Source organism: Physeter macrocephalus, chromosome 15 (assembly GCF_002837175.3).
Source record: "Physeter macrocephalus isolate SW-GA chromosome 15, ASM283717v5, whole genome shotgun sequence".
Lineage (NCBI taxonomy): Eukaryota > Metazoa > Chordata > Mammalia > Artiodactyla > Physeteridae > Physeter > Physeter macrocephalus.
The window spans coordinates 72713191-72734831 of record NC_041228.1 but is presented as its reverse complement, the minus strand read 5'-3'; the positions used below and the strand labels follow the sequence as shown (position 1 = coordinate 72734831).

General features: G+C 42.2%; 1 protein-coding gene across 13 annotated transcripts in view; it reads right to left on the bottom strand.

The window, feature by feature from the left end:
• ASPH (aspartate beta-hydroxylase) overlaps positions 1-21641 on the bottom strand; it is a 238897-nt gene that overhangs the window by 111040 nt on the left and 106216 nt on the right. For all 13 annotated transcript variants that reach the window (XM_028500701.2, XM_055091279.1, XM_028500699.2 and 10 more), the window contains one exon: positions 17186-17227. In XM_028500701.2, coding sequence (XP_028356502.1) covers positions 17186-17227 — 42 coding nt within the window. The remainder of the gene's footprint in view (positions 1-17185; positions 17228-21641) is intronic.

The window sequence follows — 21641 nt, the reverse complement described above, 5'->3', positions numbered from 1 at the left end:
TTTCCTCCTTCACGGCTCCCTCCCACTGGTGCAGGTCCCGTCCCTATTCTTTTGTCTGTTTTTTCTTTTGCCCTCCCCAGGTGCGTGGGGAGTTTCTTGCCTTTTGGGAGGTCTGAGGTCTTCTGCCAGTGTTCAGTGGGTGTTCTGTAGGAACAGTTCCACGTGTAGATGTATTTCTGATGTATCTGTGGGGAGGAGGGCGATCTCCACGTCTTACTCCTCCGCCATCTTGAAGGTTTCCTCTGGTTATTATGGATTCTTTAGAGGAATGTGTACATCAGTTTTCAAACTATCTTGACAAACATTTATGAAGTACCTCACAAGGTATTAGGCTGGCTAATGAAGGGGATACAAAAATGAACTGTATATAATCCTGCTATAGACTGAATGTTTCTGTCCCCCTAAAACTCACACTGAAATCTAACCATCCAGGTAATGAATGGTGTTAGGAGGTGGGGCGCTTTGGAGGTGATTGGGTCATGAAGGCCCCATTCATGAATGGGGTTAGTGCTTCGTAAAAAGAGACTCCACAGAGTTCCCTAGTCCTTTCTATCAAGTAAGGACACAGCAAAAAGCTGCCCTCCACAAACCAGACTTCTTCCCGGATACCCAATCTGCAGGTGCTTTGACCCTGGACTCCCCAGCCTCCAGTACTATGAGAAATAAATTTCTGTTAAGCCACCCAGTTTATGGTATTTTTGTTACAGCAGCTTGAAAAGACTACAAAAAAAAATCTCTATTCTCAAATAATTGACATTAGAAAGTAAAAAAAAAAAAAAAGGAAAATTAATGACTAGAATAGAATATAGAAAATTATTAGGCAAAATAAGAATTATAAAATACTTTGGGAACACAAAGAATCAAGGTATTACTTCTAATAGGAACAATAAGGTAAGAATTAAGGAAGAATTTGGTGTTTAGCTGAGTCTTGAAGCACAGATCTAACTTGGATGAGACAGAAGCAAAAAAAAACCTTCCACAGAAAGAGGAAAATATGTCCTCCTGAAAGAGGACAGTTCAGGGACCTGTGGGAAGTTTGGTGGAATTTCAGAGGGCTCTGGGCCAGGAAGAGTGAGGATCAAGGCTACACAGAAGGCTCAGAGTCAGATTATGGAGTTTCCTGAACAGTCATCTGAGGAATTCAGACTCTGTTCCACAGGCAACGGTTACTGATGGTTTTAATGAATGACCATAAATAACCTGCGTTTTAGGAAGTTTCTCTTGTCGTGAATACAATACATATAAGTGGAAAGGCAAAGAGTATAAGAAGAAGTGATTGTGGAGAGAAGGGAACCCTCCTATGCTGTTAGTGGGAATGTAAATTGGTGCAGCCACTATGGAGAACAGTATGGAGGTTCCTTAGCTAAAAACAGAGCTACCATATGATCCTGCAACCTCACTCCTGGGCATATATCCGGAGAAAACCACAACTGGAAAAGATACATGCAATACAATGTTCGTAGCAGCACTATTCACAATAGCCAAGACATGGAAGCAACCTAAATGTCCATGGACAGATGAATGGATAAAGAAGATGTGGTACACACACACACACACACACACACACACAATGGAATATTACTCAGCCATAAAAAAAGAATGAAATAAGGCCATTTGCAGCAACATGGAGGGACACAGAGATTACCATACTATGTGAAGTAAGCCAGAGAGAGAAAGACAAATATCATATGATACCACTTATAGGTGGAATCTAAAAAAAAAAAAAAAAAGATACAAATGAACTTATTTACAAAACAGAAATAGACCCACAGACATAGAAAACAAACTTATGGTTACCAAAGGAGAAAGGGGGGGGTCAGGATAAATTAGGAGTTTGGGATTAACAGATACACACTACTATATATAAAACAGATAACCAACAAAGACCTACTGTATAGCACAGGGAACTATATTCAATATTTTGTAATAACATATATGGGAAAATAATCTAAAAAAGAATATATATATATATATATATACATATGAAACTGAATCACTGTGCTATACACCTGAAACTAACACAACACTGTAAATCAACTATACTTGGATAAAAAAAAAAGTGGAAGTGATTATAAGAGTCTGAGGAGAAGCTGTCACAGGGCTGAGGGAACAGCAGTGCAGGAGAGAGCTAATTTCCTGGCTAAATGAAATGGTTAAATTTTAGGGGAAAAGATTTGAAAGATTTGAAAATAAAACTCTTAGAAATAATTTCATTTGCCAATATCAAAGAAAAAAGCTGTAATTTCTCACCAGTAAAACTTACATCCAAATCTATCTTCACTTGAATAAAAATGAATCTGTTAATTTCACTGTGTTTCTAGATGATCATGGTTTTTTAACAGAATGCACTACTCAGCATGCTGTCACTTAGAAGGTGGTGACATTCTAAAACATGACAGATGACTGTCAGCCTGAAAGATAAGATCTATGTTGTGATTATTTTTATGAATAACGTGTAGCTTATTTTTATGCAACGGCGCACTGCATGTTTTGGGTTTTAACAGATGGCAAACTCTTTTTACCAGGCTTTTAAACTTGCAAACTGGGAATGAAAACTATTTATACAGTACACACTTTAGCTGATCCTATCTTTGGACACGTTTAATTAAAGAGTGAGCTACCAACAGCACAATCAAGCAGACACATGGGAGAAGCAGGAACTTGCTTCCTTGCTGAATACACTATTTTACCCCAGCAATTAATGGCACGATTGAGTTTTAGAATAAATCCCTTAAGCATTTAGCTTTTTTAGTTAGCTGTTTTCCAAAGGCAGTGTTAATAAAGCTTTAACACCCGAGGCAGAAGGAAAGCACATGGGGTTCATGGAAGCAGTTAAAAAGCAAGATGCAGAGTATGAATCAAAGTGACAAGGCAACAAAATTAAAAGCTCACCCAAGTTCATTAGTTTTATGCAGAAGCTATAATTTGCAATTAATGCTACTTCCACCTTGAGCAGAGTTGATATTATATAATCATGGTAGCTAACTGACCCTGAAGGCTCCAGATACATAATATATAAATAGTTCTAGAAATAGGCTCTCACTTAATCTATTTGGTGAACCAGGAAGGAACAAACAAAAGGTACCATCAATGGTATTGAAGAAACAAAGGAAAGTACTTTAAAAATCACTGGATATTAAAAAAAAAAAAGAATTACGATAATTTTCCCCCAAAGTGGTAGCTGTCAAGAGTTTCAAAATGAGACTCTAACCAATGTCAACTGTTTCATAGACAGCATTCCTGTGATACCCTAGTAGCACTGCTCTTGGAGTTACGATGAGCTGGCTGTGTGCAGAAACACCTAGGAGTTGTTTTTCTTAACCCATCATCCCTGTCATTACAAATACTTAGGTATCTGAATTCTCAGGTCTATGCGAAGAGAACTGCATGGGTACACCCCTGTTCGCTAACTGAGAAACAGCCCAAATGTCACCCTCTATGAAGACGTCAGTTCTTTCCACCCTACCCTCCCACCCCCAGCAGTGAGTTATTCCCTCCTTGTTGCTCCCACCGCGTTTTGCTCACAACCTCTGCCTCCTTGTACTGTTTGCTTTATTTTATTTGCTCTATTTTCAGGGCACTCCACAGAGCACGGCAAACAAACAAAGCTGAAACACTGGTTAATTTCATGAATCACCCCTCTTAACTAGAAGCTGTTGTCCCTTGACTCAGTTCCCACGCTCGTTCTTTAAGAAGTCAACACACATAGGGGTGGACCGGGACTATACCTTCACCCAACACAAGTGAATCTCCGGTAAAAGAAATGTATTAGGATATTTGCAATTCCTACCCTTACTCCCTTCATCCACATGAGCTGACTTCTTAAAAACTAACTCAAAGGCAAAATCAGTGTTCTCTGATTCTACCATAATCAAGTGGACATATGTACTTATGATTTGAAATAAGTTTAGAACTTACAATATAGGTTGCTGTACATTTGCCTTAAATGATTAATATCTCTAGTAGTGAACAATTTGGAGGACGTATGAAATAGATTCCTTTAACTACCTCAGTGATTTTTTTTATGACTTCAACAGAAAAGAGTTTTTAAAAAGCTCTCCCTGGCCATCCAAGAATGCATCCACGGCAGTGAACCGTACAATGCTGAGCAGCTTCTGTGCGTAAAGCACAGCCGGGCCCCATCAGGAGAGGGCAAAGCGTGAGTCAAAATAGTGGAATAAATTTGCTCTCTATTATTAGGTTTATATTTTTCCCCAAACATCTTCATCCCATATAGGAACATATCTTCAATCAATGATATGTCCTTGGTCCCCAGATGTTCTATAACCTGCACGTGATGAGCGTTAAATTAGTTAAACAGCAAAAATCCCAAAGAGAGCAGCTTCTGCCCCAGGCTGCTGCAGGAGGGTGGAGGAAGAGGACAGTAGGGCCAGAGGGCTTGAGCACAGTCTGCCTGGAAGTGGGTCTCTCCTAGTCAAAGGCCAGAGAGGCAGTCAGTGTCTTCCCAGGTGGCATCTGTGTAGCGTTGCAAGGGCTGAAGCTGCTTCCAACATTTGCTGACATCAGTGCAACAGTAACTAGTGGTAACAGAACAAGCTAGACTTAGGAGAGTGTCATTGTTCTTTAGTACCCGAAGTTTGAGTGTGGGTAGATGGCGACTGAGAATTCGTTAACATTTTTCTCTTAGTCCCGATTTAAATTTGCAAGGTTTAGCAAAGGAATGGGCCCATGTGAGGTGAGAAGAGGGTTTGCAGATGAGACAGAACATGAGCCGCGAAAGAGGAAAAGGGTCCAGAACCAAATTCAGACACAGACACCTTGCCCAGCTCAGTATCCTACCAACGCCACAACGAGGAAGCAGCCGCTTCTCAGACCTGCACCGCTGGTGCAGGGGCCCGCTTACCATCTGTGGCTCGTATATTTATCTTTAGGAGAGCTGTTTCATAAACTTAACGATAGTTCTTTCCATAGTATAGGTTCAGCTCCTCTCAGATAATCCTTTTGCTGTCTTTATATTTTATTAAAGAGTCCCTTCAAATTGGATTCAAATATTATCAAGGAATGGTATCGGAACCAAGTGGACCCAATGAAAAAGTTTTAGTTGAGAGGATCCTGGTGCGCAGACCAAGCTGACCGGGTAATCAGCAGGCCTTACCTAGTACTTCTCAACATGACTGCTCATTATAACGACTGTGCTCCAGAGCCAGGAAATCACAGTGTCTGGGAGTGGGACCCGGGGCATTTTCTGAAAACTCCCACACGTGACCCTAACATGGAGGCGGGGCTGAGAAATGGTGCATTACACACCGGTGCCTACACGGAACCTAGCTGTGTTCAGGTGCATCCCTGGTTTCAGCAGCAGTTCATTATCCATATACCAGCTTCCAGTGTTCTGGATGGAGGGCGAGGAGGACAGTGGGGGGTTAAATAAAAGCGTTAAGGCAGCTGATAAACCTTGAGTGTCGCCGATGTCCCCGCACCGACCTCGTGCCCTGCTGCCCTCACCCTGGACCAGCTCCTAAGAGCCCACGGCAGGGCTGGCGGCGGGCTCTGCCCTATGCCAGGGCCCCGGGAGAATTTCCGTGCTCCTCCTCTACGTGAAAATACTTTGTCAGCAAACATCCTCCCACTCTCAGCCTCTCCTGTGGTCTTTTCCCGAATCCCTGTGATGGTTAGCGGCTTCTCCCCATTCCTAAGATATATCTGCCTGTTGCCTACTGCATGGCCTTCCGACACCACCTGCCGCTGTGCCTAATGTTCTTGAGGGTCTGCCTGACCTCAGGCTCCAGCCACTCCCATGCTGCTCGGCGCCACTGCTGAGCAACCTCAATAATAGCAAAGGGCTGTAGGATCTAAGTAGATAAAGTAGAAAGAACATTCTAGCAAAGGAGAAAAGCACGACTGACATGGTGTTAGGGATAGACAGACCAGCTTCCCGGGCAGGATGTAAGCAAATCACCCAAACTGAAACAGAAAGCCTTTGATTTATTTTCACTATGACTGATACTTTCTGTTGTCAACGCATATTTGATTTTTTAATGAAAAATATAAACATATGGCAAGAATTACTGCTGTAAATGTCAGTACAATTCACCATTATATCAGAAGAATGAAAAATGCTGTGAGGAAGGACTCTGTAATCAGACTGAGGTAATTTTCAGTAATACATTTTTCAAACTAAGGCACTCTCCAATTTGAAGTCTTGTTTAAGTAAATGAATATATTCGACTACCAACAGCACTGTCTTTTTATGGCACATTTTTTGAAAGCTTAATTGTAAGCTAGCTTGGGCATGTGTAGCTAAATATGTCACTCTTTAATATGCTTCGAAAAAAAATAAAATAAAAAATAAAAAAAAATGCTTCGGTATACAAATAGACAATGTGTTAACACACAAAAAATGGATTATTCTGATTCAAAGACAGAGTCTCATTTCCCATCAGTTAAAAGAAAATTTAGATCCTAATGATAATTTTAAAACACACTAATATCTGAGTTTTTTCCTTAAGAAAGCTATTTTTCTTCCCTGCTCAGGTTGTCACAATCATTACAGAAATGAGCATTGTAAAATGTTGAGTGCTCAATGGGAAACATTAGAATGGGATTTTAATGATAAAGAATTTGCTATCATTGTCCTGTGGTGTATCTGACTGAAGATCCACTCTAGTGGAAACAGGTGCCTGAACTATCACTCGTACTACAATACAGTTAAAAATCACGAAATGAAAAATAAAAACAAAGCAAATGTGTATTTCAACACAGCTAAAAACCTCTACTTCACTTGCTGAGACTGGTAATATATGCTGAGCTTATTGAAATCACTAAAATTGCTGTAATTAAACTTCTCTCTAAATCAGACTTGTATAAGAGTCAGAAATCTCCTATAATTAACTTATCTGGAGAAGTAATCAGACAATAACTGCTGGTATATTTTAGGAACCACTAAAACTACTGTAGCTGTTGAATGTAATGACTCTAATAAATCTCTAACAGCAGTTATCTCATAATGTCTTTTCACAGCTGCAAGGGTGGGAGGGAGATTGTTTTTTCAAAGCTTGGCCCTGAGTTGGCTTAAGTGTGTTATTGTTACATTGCTCTTCTACATTAAGGGAAAATTCTGAAGCCACAGTGGCGTGGCCTGAACTGAACCACCAGCCTACGCTACATCTAAATGGGTTGCGGTACTAATACTGAAAAACTTACAGTGTTTTAGGGACTGCTAAAGACAGAAGACCTGCGTACACTGACGGTGCAGGAACCGAGTTCAAGGCAGTGATGACTTGGTCAAGCCCATGTACATCAATGAAAAGGACCCTAAGAGACCAAATAATTGAAGCTTGATGACAGGTGTCTCCACAGTCAGAAACTACAGTTCTTATCTCAATAAGATAATGAACAAATTCTTTGCTGGAAGAATTTATTCTTTGCCTCTCTCTTCCCAAGCTCCCCAAAACAAAGTCATCTGAATCAAGGCTGTCCAATGTTTTTGTACATACTTTATTATTTTATAATGGCAAAGTATATGAAAGCACGGTGATATTGTTAGACCTGTTCAGAGTACCAAAACAGACCAGAGAACACCATTCTCTCACGGATTCATTCATACACTCATTTATCCCAACCATTATGTACCTGTAAGGCATTGTACATGAAGTTAATAAATAGACTAAAAACCAATTGGGAAAATATTTTGGTAATACAAAATCCAACAAGGGGTTAATATCACTAATACAAATGAAACCACTGAAAATCAACAAGTAAAACTTTTTAACTAAAATACGAAGAGGCAGTTCACAGTGAGGGAATCCAGAATGGGTTGGAGATATCCAGCTTCTTCAATATTCAGAGCGTTAGTATTCTATATTTCACTCATTAAATCAATGAAATATCGCTGAAACATTAAAACAATTATTTGAAGGCACTAGAACATGACTAAAGACAGGGAGAAACTTAAAAATAGAAGAGTTTATTCTTGAAAGATTGTTTCTACATTGGGTAAGAATGATGAGTTTGTGGTTTTCTTGCATGGGCAGTGTCCTTCCTCACTGAAGGGCGTGGATGGCGGCATTCAGAGCGACAGAGCGGATAGAAATTTAAAGGAGAAATGTTGGAAGCAGGAGAGCCACAGAAGGACTGAGATCCTGAGAGTAAACTCTGCCCAAATCCCTGGCTGATGGTTAACTTTCCATCTTCATGGGTAACCCCAGGGAGGCTGGTGAAAAAGCAAGCAGAAACTCGAAGAGGATGCATTCGTTATACATGACTGCAAAAGAAACTACCCCCAAACTTAGCAGCTTACAACAACCATAAACGTTTATTATCTTACACAAGTTCCTCGCTCCACAGACCTGCCTAAAGGGCTGCTTGTGTATTCTCATAACAGGGCAACTGGTTTCCCCCAGAGCAAGTATGCAAAGGAAAGCAAGGTAGAAGCTGCAATGTCTGTTATGACCTAGCCTTGGAAGTCATACTCTGTCATTTCTGCAATACCCTCTGGGTCACATAGGTTCGCCCTATTCAGTGAAGAGAGGACTACAGAGAGGCATGAATGCTAGGCGGCAAGAATTGGCGGGAGCCTTTGTGGAGGCAAACTATGGCAGAAATCGACCTTCAAAAAACATAACTGCTTCTGGTGAAATCTGTAAGTTTGCTGTGTCTTGCCTGAATACATTTCTCAATACACACACAGTTTGAGTAGCAGAAAATAGATGTCCTCCTGGCTTGAGATATAACTTGCGCAGAAGGTAGCGCTGGCAAAGCAACCGGAAACTTAGACGGGAATCCCACGTGCAAAGAGAAATCCCAGAAGCAAGCCCCGAAATCTGAGTAGGAATCCTGCCCAAATCTTCAGCAGACCAGTAAAATGCAGGCACAGGGCACCTCGACCGCCACCCACCAGAGGGCTAGACTTAAAAACAGCAGTTAGCAGCCAAAAAACCTGAGCAGAGGCCGTTGCTGCTTCCTACTGCAGGGGAGACAGATTTTTTCCGTTTGAGCCCAAGCAAATTAACTGTGTACTAGACACCACCAACTCCCAGAAAAAGCAAAACGAATTCCAGAGTTGCTACAACATATAACATACACAATCCAGCTTTTGACCAAAAATTACTAGACATGCAAAGGAAAAGGACTCTCCTGACTCATAATCAGGATACAAAAAGCAGTCAATAGCAACTGCCTTTGAGTGTGCCCAAATATCAGGTTTATTAGAAAAACACTTCAAATCAGTGATTATAAATGAGTACAAAGAATTACAGAAAAACAAGGTGTTAATGAGTGAACAGATACAAAACCTTGACAGTGAAATGGAAACTATAAAAAAGAAGCCATCGGAAATCTAGAGCTGAAAAGAACAGTAGCTGGAACGAAATGTTAACTAGATGGACTCAACAGCAGATTAGAAACGGCAAAAGAAAGAATCACTGAACTTAAAGATAGAGCAATAGAAATTATGCAATACATAGGGAAAAAACGAACGAAGGTTCAAAACCTGTGGGACAGTATCATGCAGTCCAACATGTAACTAATTGGAACACAGAAGTAGTGAAGAGAGAATGAAGAAAAAAATACTTGAAATAATGGCTAAAAAATACTTAATTCACAAGATCTTTTTGATAAGGATTACATGAGAAACTATGTGAAAATAACTTGAGATATAGTACATTGTAGACACAAAGTTCATTTATACTTGGATATTCTGTTTATAATTCTCCCTATCCACCATTTAGGCTATTTGCATCTCATATTTTTTTTTTTTTTTTTTTTTTTTTTGCGATACACAGGCCTCTCACCGTTGTGGCCTCTCCCGTTGAGGAGCACAGGCTCCGGACGCGCAGGCTCAGCGGTCATGGCTCACAGGCCCAGCCGCTTCGCGGCACGTGGGATCTTCCCGGACCGGGGCACGAACCCGTGTCCCCTGCATCGGCAGGCGGACTCTCAACCACTGCGCCACCAGGGAAGCCCTTGCATCTCATATTATCACCATCAGATGAAGAGGCAATCAAAGGAAATGGAATTAACCACATTTCTTCATACTACAACTATTGTATTCAGCTCCTACTATGTAATGGTTAATTGCCACTGGAGAGATGTAATGGTTAATTTTATGCATCCAATTAACCAGGCTATGGTACCCAGATATTTGGTCAAACTTATCTGGATGCTGCCGTGAAGGTATTTTTTTAGATGAGAAGATATTTTTTAGATGAGACTAACATTTCAATCAGTCGACTTTGAGTAAAGCAGATTTTTCTCCATAAGTTCAGTGGGCCTCATCCAATCAGAGGCCCAAAGAAAAAGACTGATACCCCTCCCACCCCCAAGAAAGAGGGAATTCTGCCTCCAGAATGTCTTTGGCCTTGAGCTATAACATCAACTCTCTTCTGGGTCTCCAGTTTGCCTGCCTGCCTGCCCTGCAGATTTTAGACTTGCTGCCTGTACAATGTCATGAGCCAGTTCCCTAAAATACATCTCTCTGTGTCTGTGTTTCTTTCTAAACACACACGCACACACACGTGCACACACACACACACACACACACACACACTATTGGTTCTCTTTCTCTGGAGAACCTTGACTAATACAAGGGTGGAGGAGGTCATGGTTCCCACCCTTAAGAAGTTTTTTGTGTGTGTGTCTAAAAATTAAGGGGAAAACTCAAAATACATGTCAAAAATCTGAAACACGAGGTTTCTTGGGAACAGAGAGGAGAAGTACATCTTCTAGCCTGGGGTAGGAGACGGGGGTGTGATCAGGGAAGGCTTCCTGGCAGAGGTCATCGCTAAGCTCAGTTCTGAGGAACAGGAGTTTGTGACTGTGAAGTGGGGAGTCAAGGAAGCGCATTTTGAACAGAGGAAAGACATAAGCAGGAGCCAGATCCCGAGATGCTTTAGGTGCTGCCGTAAGGAGTCTAGTTTTTAATCCTCAGGGCAATGTTCTCCATTTTTGCTCAAATATGTTATATACAGTTGCAAGAATCCCAGGAAAAACTTCATAGAGATAGACATATTGATATTTTAAAAACATGAAAACTTCTTAATTAGGCTTGATTATTGCCCTTGTTGGCTCTCTATTTTCCTTACGATCACAGAAAACTCAGAAATATCCATATGAGGTACTGGTTGCATTAAGCTGATTTAAGGGCAGTAATATAGCCATCAGAGCCTTTTCTCTAAGTTGCATAAAAAATGTCATTTGTTAGTGTAAATGTGACTTGTTTTCTAGTGCCATCTGGTGTTTTGTTGAGGCACTATTACTTTTAAAAGAACACAAACAGGGCCTTCCCTGGTGGCACAGTGGTTAAGAATCCTCCTGCCAATGCAGGGGACACGGGTTCGAGCCCTGGTCCAGGAAGATCCCACGTGCCGCGGAGCAACTAAGCCCGTGCGCCACAACTACCGAGCCTGCACTCTAGAGCCCGTGAGCCACAACTACTGAGCCTGCGCGCTGTGCTCCACAACAAGAGAAGCCACTGCAATGAGAAGCCTGCGCACTGCAACGAAAACCCAACGCAGCCAAAAATAAAAATAAATAAAATAAATTTATTTAAAAAAGAAAAGAAAAGAACACAAATAGTAACCAGGAAATCTTTAAATGCCTTCTTAAAGACGTTCACAAAATACAGTGAGTAAGCATATCCTTAATTGTAATGAATAATATAGTGGGACATTAAATATTAGTCTAAATCAAAGGAGAATTTCTGGAAAAGACCCTGATCCAGAAGCAATTTTATCTAACACACACACACACACACACACACACACACACACACACACACACAGATATACAAACACACACAGTCATACAAACACACACACATACAAACGCACACACAGACGTACAAACGCACACACACACACAAACACACACACATACACAGACATACAAACACATACACAGAGACAAACACAGACATACAAACACACACAGACGTACAAACGCATACACACACAGACATACAAACACACACAGACATACAAACACACACACACACACACACACACACACGCATGCAAAAGCACATCCCCTCTTTGCAGGCATGGGTATACTCTGTTGCTCCTCAAATTTCTTTAAAGCACAAATCCTGTTCTAATAAGTGACACGTACTAAATCAGTAACACATCGCATACTTTTAACGTTCAATGAATGTGTTAGCGCACAGCTTTCTAAGAAGTCACTTTTGACTCCTCCCTCTCATACCCCGTACCCTAACCACTAGCAAACCCTGCAGACCTCACAGGGGAATATAAGCGGAATCCAAGCACCGCTCGCCACACCTACCCCACACCCGCATCGCAGCTGTCACCGTCTCACGCCCGGACCACGCGAGCATCTTCTACGGGGCCTCCCTGCTTCCAATTTTGCATCCCTACATCCAGAATGAGCCTTTTGAAACATAAAGCAGATCATATCAATCTTCTTCTCAGAATCTCCCAGTGGTTTCCCATCTCTCTTGAGATCATATTCAAAGCCCTTCTTCAAAGCTTTATGTGATCTGGACCCTATAACCCCTCTGATCTCACCCCCTCCTCTCTCTCTCCCTTCGTATCCCTCACCTGCCACACTAGCCTCCCCACTAAACCTCACACGTGCTAAGCACACCTCCCCGAGGGACTATGAATATGTTTTTCATATTCACATTCCGCCCTTGGAACTCACTTCTCCCAGGTGGCTGCAGAGCTCAGGCCCTTGCATCTTGCATCTCCAAATGTCACCGTCCAAGAGGCCTATCAACCGAGCAACACCCCAGCCCACTGTCATTCTCTGTACTCTTTTCCTGTTTTATATTCCTCTTCACACTTATCACTGCATATTCTACTCTATTTTTTTAAAATTATATACTTCCCTACATACACATACACTAAAATATAAGTTATAAGTACCACGAGAACTGGGACACTGTTTTTATTGAATGTTTTAGCCCCAGTGCCTAAAACAGGGCCTGGCACATAGCAGGTACTCAATATGTACTGAATAAATGGATGAATAAAAATAACTGTTTGAACTGGACATTTCATAAGCCTTTTTTTCCTTGCTGTACGCGGGCCTCTCACCGCTGCGGCCTCTCACGCTGCAGAGCACAGGCTCCGGACGCGCAGGCTCAGCGGCCATGGCTCACGGGCCCAGCCGCTCCGCGGCACGTGGGATCCCCCCGGACAGGGGCACGAACCCGCGTCCCCTGCATCGGCAGGCGGACTCGCAACCACTGCGCCACCAGGAAAGCCCCGTAAGCCATTTTTGTGTTGCATTACTTTGTTGCTCACACTCCCATTCTGTGGGTGTGGAATATGGAATGTGTGGGAAAAGATGACATCCAGTGGGGAGAAACTGATATAGCAATTTTAGCTAAAACAGCTGTAAATAATCTGATTCAATTTAAGAAGCTGGCCTCTCCAAAGAGGGCCAAGAGGGCCTGTTTTGGAATTAGCCCTATTCCAAACCTATGACTCTATCAAAATATACTAAACCTGGTTCTCTAAAAGAAAAAGATCATATAATTATTAACTCTAAGTAAAAATAATATCTTCCCCCTCTCATCCATGGTTCTTTGATAAAGAACTTGAGGGAGATAACGCAGTAGAAAATTAGACAACCTAATGGTTCGTCCTGAGACAAATTTACAATTACCATTTAAAAAAATCTCCATTTCTATTATTATGAAATTAATGTCTGGCTATTAAAACATTCAATTTTTTCACCACATATTCCAGAAATGGAGTATTTCCCCTTCCCTCCTCTCCCCCAGTTAATAGCACTGTAATGAATCTATCTGAGTAAAAAACGGACGGAATTCCCAAAGCTGACAATTTGCTCACATAGGATTTTCAGTGAATCTGGGGTAACATTGATTCATTACGCCTTTTAATCCTAAGACTCTTCCTGGATGTCACAATCAATAAAAGACTTCAGTTGCCAACATCCTTCGGTTGGTACTGATATAGGTATTAATATAAGTTCTACATGATGGAGCGTGAGAAGCCGATCGGGTGAAGCTGCTGAAGATTCTCTCCACAGGTTCCATGAAGAAATAGCCAAGGGAGCCCACCTCGCAGGCCACTGGAAAGATCACTTTAGGCTCAGAACCCCGGGAGGGTAAAGCTGTGCAAAGGGTACCAGAGGGAACCGGGCAGTGCAGAGGGACACACAGCCCCAGGGAGGAAACGGAGCCCTGCAGAGTGAGCAGCCTGAGGTCACAGGAACGCCGTGCACAGCGTCTGGAGCAGGGTTTGTCCCTGTTTATGTCGGCAATAAGGGACCTCCACAACCCACCCTCCCGTCTCTACCTCTGCAAGAAGGTGCTGGAGTGAGCCTCCCGGAAGCAAACCAGTCAGAGTGTGAAGTGGAAAGGCTCTGCTCTGCACAGGCACTTGCATGGGCTGAGCATGGTGTCCCACTGCATGAAGAAACCAATCCTGACTCTGCCATGGTCTGGCCCCCGACTTTCTCTCCAACTGCCCTGCACACACTCTCAGCTTGTTAGGGGTGCTCCAGCTTCTCAGGCCTTCACTCCCGCCTCAGGACCTTTGCACAGACTGTTCTCTGCTTGGAGTGCTCGTAGCCAAGTCTTCCCACAGAGGCCTTGAGCACATCATTAACCTCCTCAGAGACCTTCTGAGAGTGAGAACCTGATGTGTGAGGCCTGTAAACCACTGGAAAGGGCTTTGGTTTTACCTTGCGGAAGATGTGAAGAGGCTGGAGGCATGTGAGCAACATGATACGACTTAGGTTTGAAAAGGGTCACTGTGGCTACCAAATTGAGAAGGATTATGGAGACAAAGGAAGGCCAGTTAGGAGGCAAGTGAAATCATCAGGCAAGAGTTGGTGGCAGCTGGGACCCAGGTGGTAGACGGGGGAAGGTGGCAGGAAGTAGCTGGATTTGGGATCCATTCGGAAGAGAGGACAGGGTTTGCTGATGGAATGACAGGGAGGCAGGAAAGAGAAGATTTGTAGGAGGAGTGTATTTTCAGGGGAAGGTCAGGAGTTCCGTTTTATACTTTTTAAGTTTGTTGCGATTATTTGATACCCAACTGAGGGCACCAGGTAGCCATCAGGTAGACAGCTGGACATACCTGTCTAGAGTTCAGGGAAGAGACCCAGCCTGCAGTTAAAGCAGTAGTCTTTGGCATAAACACATATTTAAAGCCATGAGATTTGATGGGATCATCAAGGGAGTGTGTGTAGATGGAGAGACACTCTGAGGACTGATCCTGGAGCCTCCAATGCTTGATGGTCAGGGCAAAAAGGAGCAACCACCCAAAGAGGCTGGGAAAAAGCAAACAGTAGAGACAGGAGGAAAGTCAGGAGACTGTGGCATCCTGCAGGCCAAGGGAAGGAAGTGTTCCGGAGGACAGGAAGTGATCAGTTCTATCAAAAGCTGCTGATACCCTCCTCTCTGCTTTGTCTTTTCTCCTTAGTACTCATCACTACCCAACAGAGTAAGCCATGAATATAGTGGAAGATGGGGGAGGTAAGGCGGCATGGAGAGCTTGTGTGAGCAGATGATCAGGTGAAATCCCAGTCATCTGTATATAAAAGCCAGCCAACGGTTTCCAATATGGAGGAGAAAAGTGCGGAATTCAGAAGTTATTTAGAAATACGTAGGTGTAAACAACCTAAATGTCCATTGACAGATATATGGATAAAGATGTAGTACAAATATACAATGGAATACTATTCAGCCATACAAAAGAATGGAATAATGCCATTTGCAGCAACATGGATGCAACTAGAGATTATCATACTAAGTCAGAAAGAGAAAGACCAATACCATATGATAGCACTTAAATGTGGCATCAAAAATATGACACAAATGAACCTATCTACGAAACAGAAACAGACTCACGGACATAAAGAACAGACGTGTGGTTGCCAAGGGAAAGGGCGGTTGGGGGACGGATGAATTAGTAGGTTGGGGTTAGCAGATTTAAGCTATTATATATGGAATGAATAAACAACAAAGTCCAACTGTATAGCACAGAGAACTATATTCAATATCCTATGATAAACCATAATGGAAAAGAATATTTAAAAAAACAATATATATAAATGTATAACTGAATCACTTTGCTGTACAGCAGAAATTAACACAACATTGTAAATCAACTGTATTTCAATTTAAAAAAAAGAAATGCGTAGGGAAGTACTAGAAGAAACAACTAAAAATGTTGGGATGGGACTCGGGGATAGGGAGTAGTAGGGTAGAAGAATATCGTTTTTCTTTATAAGTCACACTTTAAAAATTAGACCTGTATATCACTGTAATATAAAATTAAAAACAACTAGTCAGAAAAAAAAATGCATGAGCTAAATGCTTGGTTCCCAGCCTAAGGGCTATAAAATAATGGCCACAGGCCAGTAACTCCATATACTCAAGTAGTATTTACATACTGAGTAAGTAAGATCTTGGACCTTACACGAACTGTATCTTTTAAGCGTAAACACTGCTTTTATCACTACAAATTAAAGCCATTCCTGAAACTCCAATAATGTTTAATCATTGATGATTTTATCATTCAATGGACTCTAAAAGTATAAACACTATTCTATGATCATCCATATAATATTTATAAATTTAACTATAAATTTAATAGCTCCTCACTCTAACAACCTTTGTGAGAGTTGAATTAAAATTCTACACCATTCTTAAATTTATTAGAATGCCTCTGTAATAAGTTCTCAGAAGGCAGAGATGAGGTTTTCTATATGGATGTAACTGTTTGCATGCCTTTCTTTCCAACAATTCAGAGTTCCTTGAAAAAAGAACACGTTCTAGTAATCTTTGGATCTCTCTACTTAGCACAGTTGTCAACAAAGGTGACAATAATAATTAACATTTCCTAAGTGCTTTCCCTGTGCTAGACACTGCTTTAAGAACTTTACATATATTTTCACTTAATTACTATTGTGGAAGCAGTTCCTGGAAGTTGGTACTATTATTCCCATATCACAGAAGAGGAAACTGTGGCACAGAGGCTAAGTAATTCTCAAGATGCACGTACAGTGAATGACAAAACCAGGATTAGAAGCCAATCTCTCTCCAGAGCCTTAGCTTTTAATGTTTATGTAGAATATTAATGTCTGTTGATAAAAATCATTGAAATAATAAACTCACTGGCAATTTATTTTAACTAGTGATATAAAATAAAATCATGTTATTCATGGATAGTATTCATACAATAACTTTTCCCTACGTATACTTGAAACGTTGTTGATTTGATAATCTCACCTTTTCCTTTTTTTTCTGGATCATCTGTTTTCTTATTTGTTTCTGAAAAGACAAAGCAAAATAAGTACTGTGAGAGTCATGATTCAGTATCTCAAATTACAGGACTATCTTTAAATGAATTCAAATAAATATCGTTTAAGAACACTATTTCTGGGATTAAGAGATACACACTCCTGTATATAAAACAGATAAACAACAAGAACCTACTGTACAGCACAGGGAATTCTATTCAATATCTTGTAATAACCTACAATGGAAAAGAATCTGAAAAATTCTATATATATATGACTGAAGCACTTTGTTGTACACCTGAAACTAACACAACATTGTAAATTAATTACACTTCAATTTTTTAAAAAAGAAAAATATTTCTGGGCAAATAATTCAATTTTCCTAAATCCTGAATTCTTTACACATGCAATTTGTTAAAAAATATTAAGAATTTGAATAACTTATAAAAGTCGCCGAGCAGTAAGTGGGTACTGGGCACCAGGCTGAATGTTCCTGGTCTATGGGGGGGGGGTCATCTCCACCAACAGTAAGTGCCCCTGTGGGTGCAAACTGGGTCAGGAGAAGCCCTCCTCAAGGTCTGTCCAATATTTTTATTGTCTCCTAAAGCCATATACTACTTTATAATAGGCACTGTGTACTTCAAAGGAATGCAGCATGCCACCCTACTGAGAACACTAGCCTCACTCCTCAAGGACTTCATACATCCACAGGTGACCCACTGTGGATGCCCACACTGAGCCCGGGTGTGCTACAGCTCACCTGCTGAGGAGAGGCTGTACCAGCCTCTCACTAAGTTAATCACAGCTCGTGTCTCTCCACCAATGGATGGGGCTGCCGAGCACAGCAAAACCCACCGAGAACCTGGACAGGCCACAGACAGGGAACAACAGCCCATGACCTGACCGTGTAAACAAGCTCATTTGTGCATTTATAACCTCCTATCTGGCCTTTTGTTTAGTACAGATTAGGATCTAGTTAATTTTCAAGGCAGACCAGTTAATTTCTGTCCCAGTAGGTACTTATCTAGTCTTTGAGAATTCCTAGGAATGATGTGTATGCATGAGTTCCAGTGAGGATGGGGCAGAGTTTGGGAGATTGATTTAAAAAAATCATAGATTCCAGGGGCTTCCCTGGTGGCGCAGCGGTTAAGAATCCACCTGTCAGTGCAGGGGACACAGGTTCAAGCCCTGGTCCGGGAAGATCCCACATGCCGTGGAGCAACTAAGCCCGCGCGCCACAACTACTGAGGCTGCGTTCTAGAGTCCGTGAGCCACAACTACTGAGCCCACGTGCCACAACTACTGAAGCCCACGCGCCTAGAGTCCGTGCTCCGCAACAAAAAAAGCCACCGCAATGAGAAGCCCGCGCACCGCAACGAAGAGTAGCCCCCGCTCACCGTAACTAGAGAAAGCCCGTGCACAGCAACGAAGACCCAACGCAGCCAAAAATAAATAAATTAATTTTTCAAAAGTCATGGATTCCATCCTTTCCCCAGAGTAGATGTGAGAGGGTGCGGGTGCCGTGCAGGGTGCATTCAGGGTTGCAGTCATGATCATTGGATTTTTTCATCCCCAGTTTCCCACATTCATTCATATGAACCATTTCATTTTTTGGAGGCGAGAAGTAAATCTGAGGCAGGCTCCTGATGCAAGGGGGATTTTTATCCATCAAGTGTCTTTCTCCTTTGAGACCCCAGGCGAGAGGAAGCAAACTGACTAAAAGTGTGCCAGCTTGGTGCCAAGCACAAGGCACGTCTCTTGTCTCCCGACACCCTCTGCAGAAGGTATTATCTCCTTCTTCGTGCAGAGGAGGAAGCGGAAGCTGCGAAAGTAGAGAGCCCAAGTCATCAAGGTCAGCGGTGCACACAGTCCCAAAACATATGTTCTTTCTCCTGTGCCAGCCTCTACTTTTGTTGCAAGGCAAACGAAGGGAAAGAGAAGTGCAGGTCTTGACTATTGCAAAGAGTGGGTTTTATAACGTTGGCTGTATACACACTAGCCAGTGCTGCAGGAGGTATGAGGATATAAAATAAAAAGACGTCTAGATCTCTACTGAACTTTCTAGAATTTCTGGTCTTATTAATATACCCTCCTTATTAGTACAGGCACTACATCAGTTAGTAAGCTGCACTCTTGTAGGCATCAGGGATACAGGATAGAAGAAAAGCATCAAAAATCTCGATCTCCGAGGAGCTCTCTTTCTGCGGTACCAGCAATGCCTGCAGGAGGGCTGGGGGTCTCCACACCTTCCAGTAATCTGTTACCTGACACATGGCTAGAGTAATTTTAAAAATCAAGCATAAAATGCAAGTTTCTAAGTTGACTAGAGAAGACGGGTAGGTGCTGGTCATGAAGAAAAGTTTAGGGCTCTCCACAAATCTTCCTGCCCCTGGGGGGAAACCAAGGAAGGAGGAGCGGATTGAACTGGTCACCTTTTAAATAGGTGTGGGAGGGCCCTGGCCAGGTGAGCTCCCAGGAATCAGGGCCACCGTGTTTGTATCTCCTACAATGCAATACCTAGGGCGGCCAGAGGCTGCCCAAAGAAGGCTTAGCCCAGTCATTCCGGCCCCGGGCCGAAAGCTCTCAGTTGTATCCTCCTCTGCCCCACCTCACATCAGCATGCTGAGATCTGAGACTCGCGTTTGGGTGTGGAAAACACACAGAGCAGGGAATTTTAGCTTCTCGGGTTTTCAGTGCTTAAATTTAGCTTAGGTAAAGTTTTCTAAGAGATCCAGCTTACCTCACTAGCATTCTACACAGTAGAATAAAGCGTGACTTTGCTTTACTTTACTCTTTGTACATAGGCTTCCCTGGGAGATCTCAAACGGCCCTCGATGCGCCAAAAAGGAAAATGATTTATTACAATTTAACTGTCTGCCAGGCATTGTTCTAAACACTTAATGCAGATGGTCCCATTTAACTCGATCAGCTCTGAAAGGTAATTTTAATTCTGTAGATCAGGCAACTGGCTTAGAGAGGCTAAGGAACCTTGCCAAGGGTTGCAGAACAATTAAGGCCGATTCAGAAGGCCACACTCTACAACAATACTACGTTAGGCATGCTCTGTATATGCCAACAGTGGGCGGTCCATACATAAAAGGGAACTCTACACTCAGTCCAACCCAGAAAATTACAAAAGTACCATCTCACCGGTAACTCGAATTTAGTGTTTAAATACATACACGAAAAGAAAACGCTGTTACACGTTCTCTAACTGTACTAACATTACTTTTTCTTTTCCTTTTTTCTTTTGACAGTCCAGAATCATTTTAAAAATCAACATGAAAGTAATGAATAAAATGCTGAAAATCAAACATTGTTCAAATATATGGGACAGCATGGCACAAATCTTCATGAAACGAAAACATTACGATGTTCCTTTGCTGACAATCCAGAACTGCAGAGCACTCAGTCTCAAAAACCTACAAAGTGAGTCAACGTGTCAGAATTTGAAGCTGTTATTAAAGACCATCAGTGTGGCAGAGATAATGGATCACTAAACTACTGCCTACAGCACATGTGGATGTGATGAGGTATTTGAAGATAATCAAGAGAAAAGTTGCATTTAGACTTTCTTTTTAAAACTATACCACATATAAAGATTTCAAACTTACAAAACATTGCGTTGAATACAAGGTCATTTTCATTTTTATGAAAGAAAACGATGTGGAATTTGATACAATTTAATGAGCATTTCTGGTATACATACTCTATATCAGATACTGTGCTAAAAAATAGGGAGAGGAAAATAAGTGACTCATTCTTTGTTCTTGAAGCGTCCACAGTAGAGTAAGAGAGACAAAATGATTGCACCGGGTGGCACAGCCCAGCTGGCTGCTCTCCTATGTCCAAGAGGACTACTTCCCCAGGCCACTGCATCTAGACGGTGCACATGGCCAGTCTCAGCAGTAGAATGCTGACACAAAAGAGATGTCTGCCACTTCCAGGCCAGGCTTCTACGTCTCCTGTGGCATCCTCCACACTCTCTTTGTTCATCAGCACAGTGCAGGGGATCTGCAGAAAACTGCAAAGCCAAAAGGAACGGTGGACAGGTGGTTGTATGGGTCAGAGCCCGCCCCTCCCACCCAGAAAGAGAACCCTTCGCTGGGATAAACCACTGTCCTTCGGGGGCTGTCTGTTAAGTTGCTAGGCTCTGAGCGACAGACAGTATAATGTAAATGTCGTTTTCAAAATGAAAGCACAGCATAGGGAGCTCTAGGAACACAAGAATGAGGCCCCCAAGTGACGGTGAGGGGGGAAAGGGACGGAGGGAATTCCTAGAGGAGAGGCCACTGGAGACTCATCCCAAAAGATAAGCAGGATTTACCTGGGGTGGGGGAAAATGTGACAGAATACTACATTGCATGTACAAATTTAAAGGGTGCAGAGGAATGGAGAAGGTACTGGACCGGTAAGCAAAGTGGGTTTTCACCTAAAAGCAATGT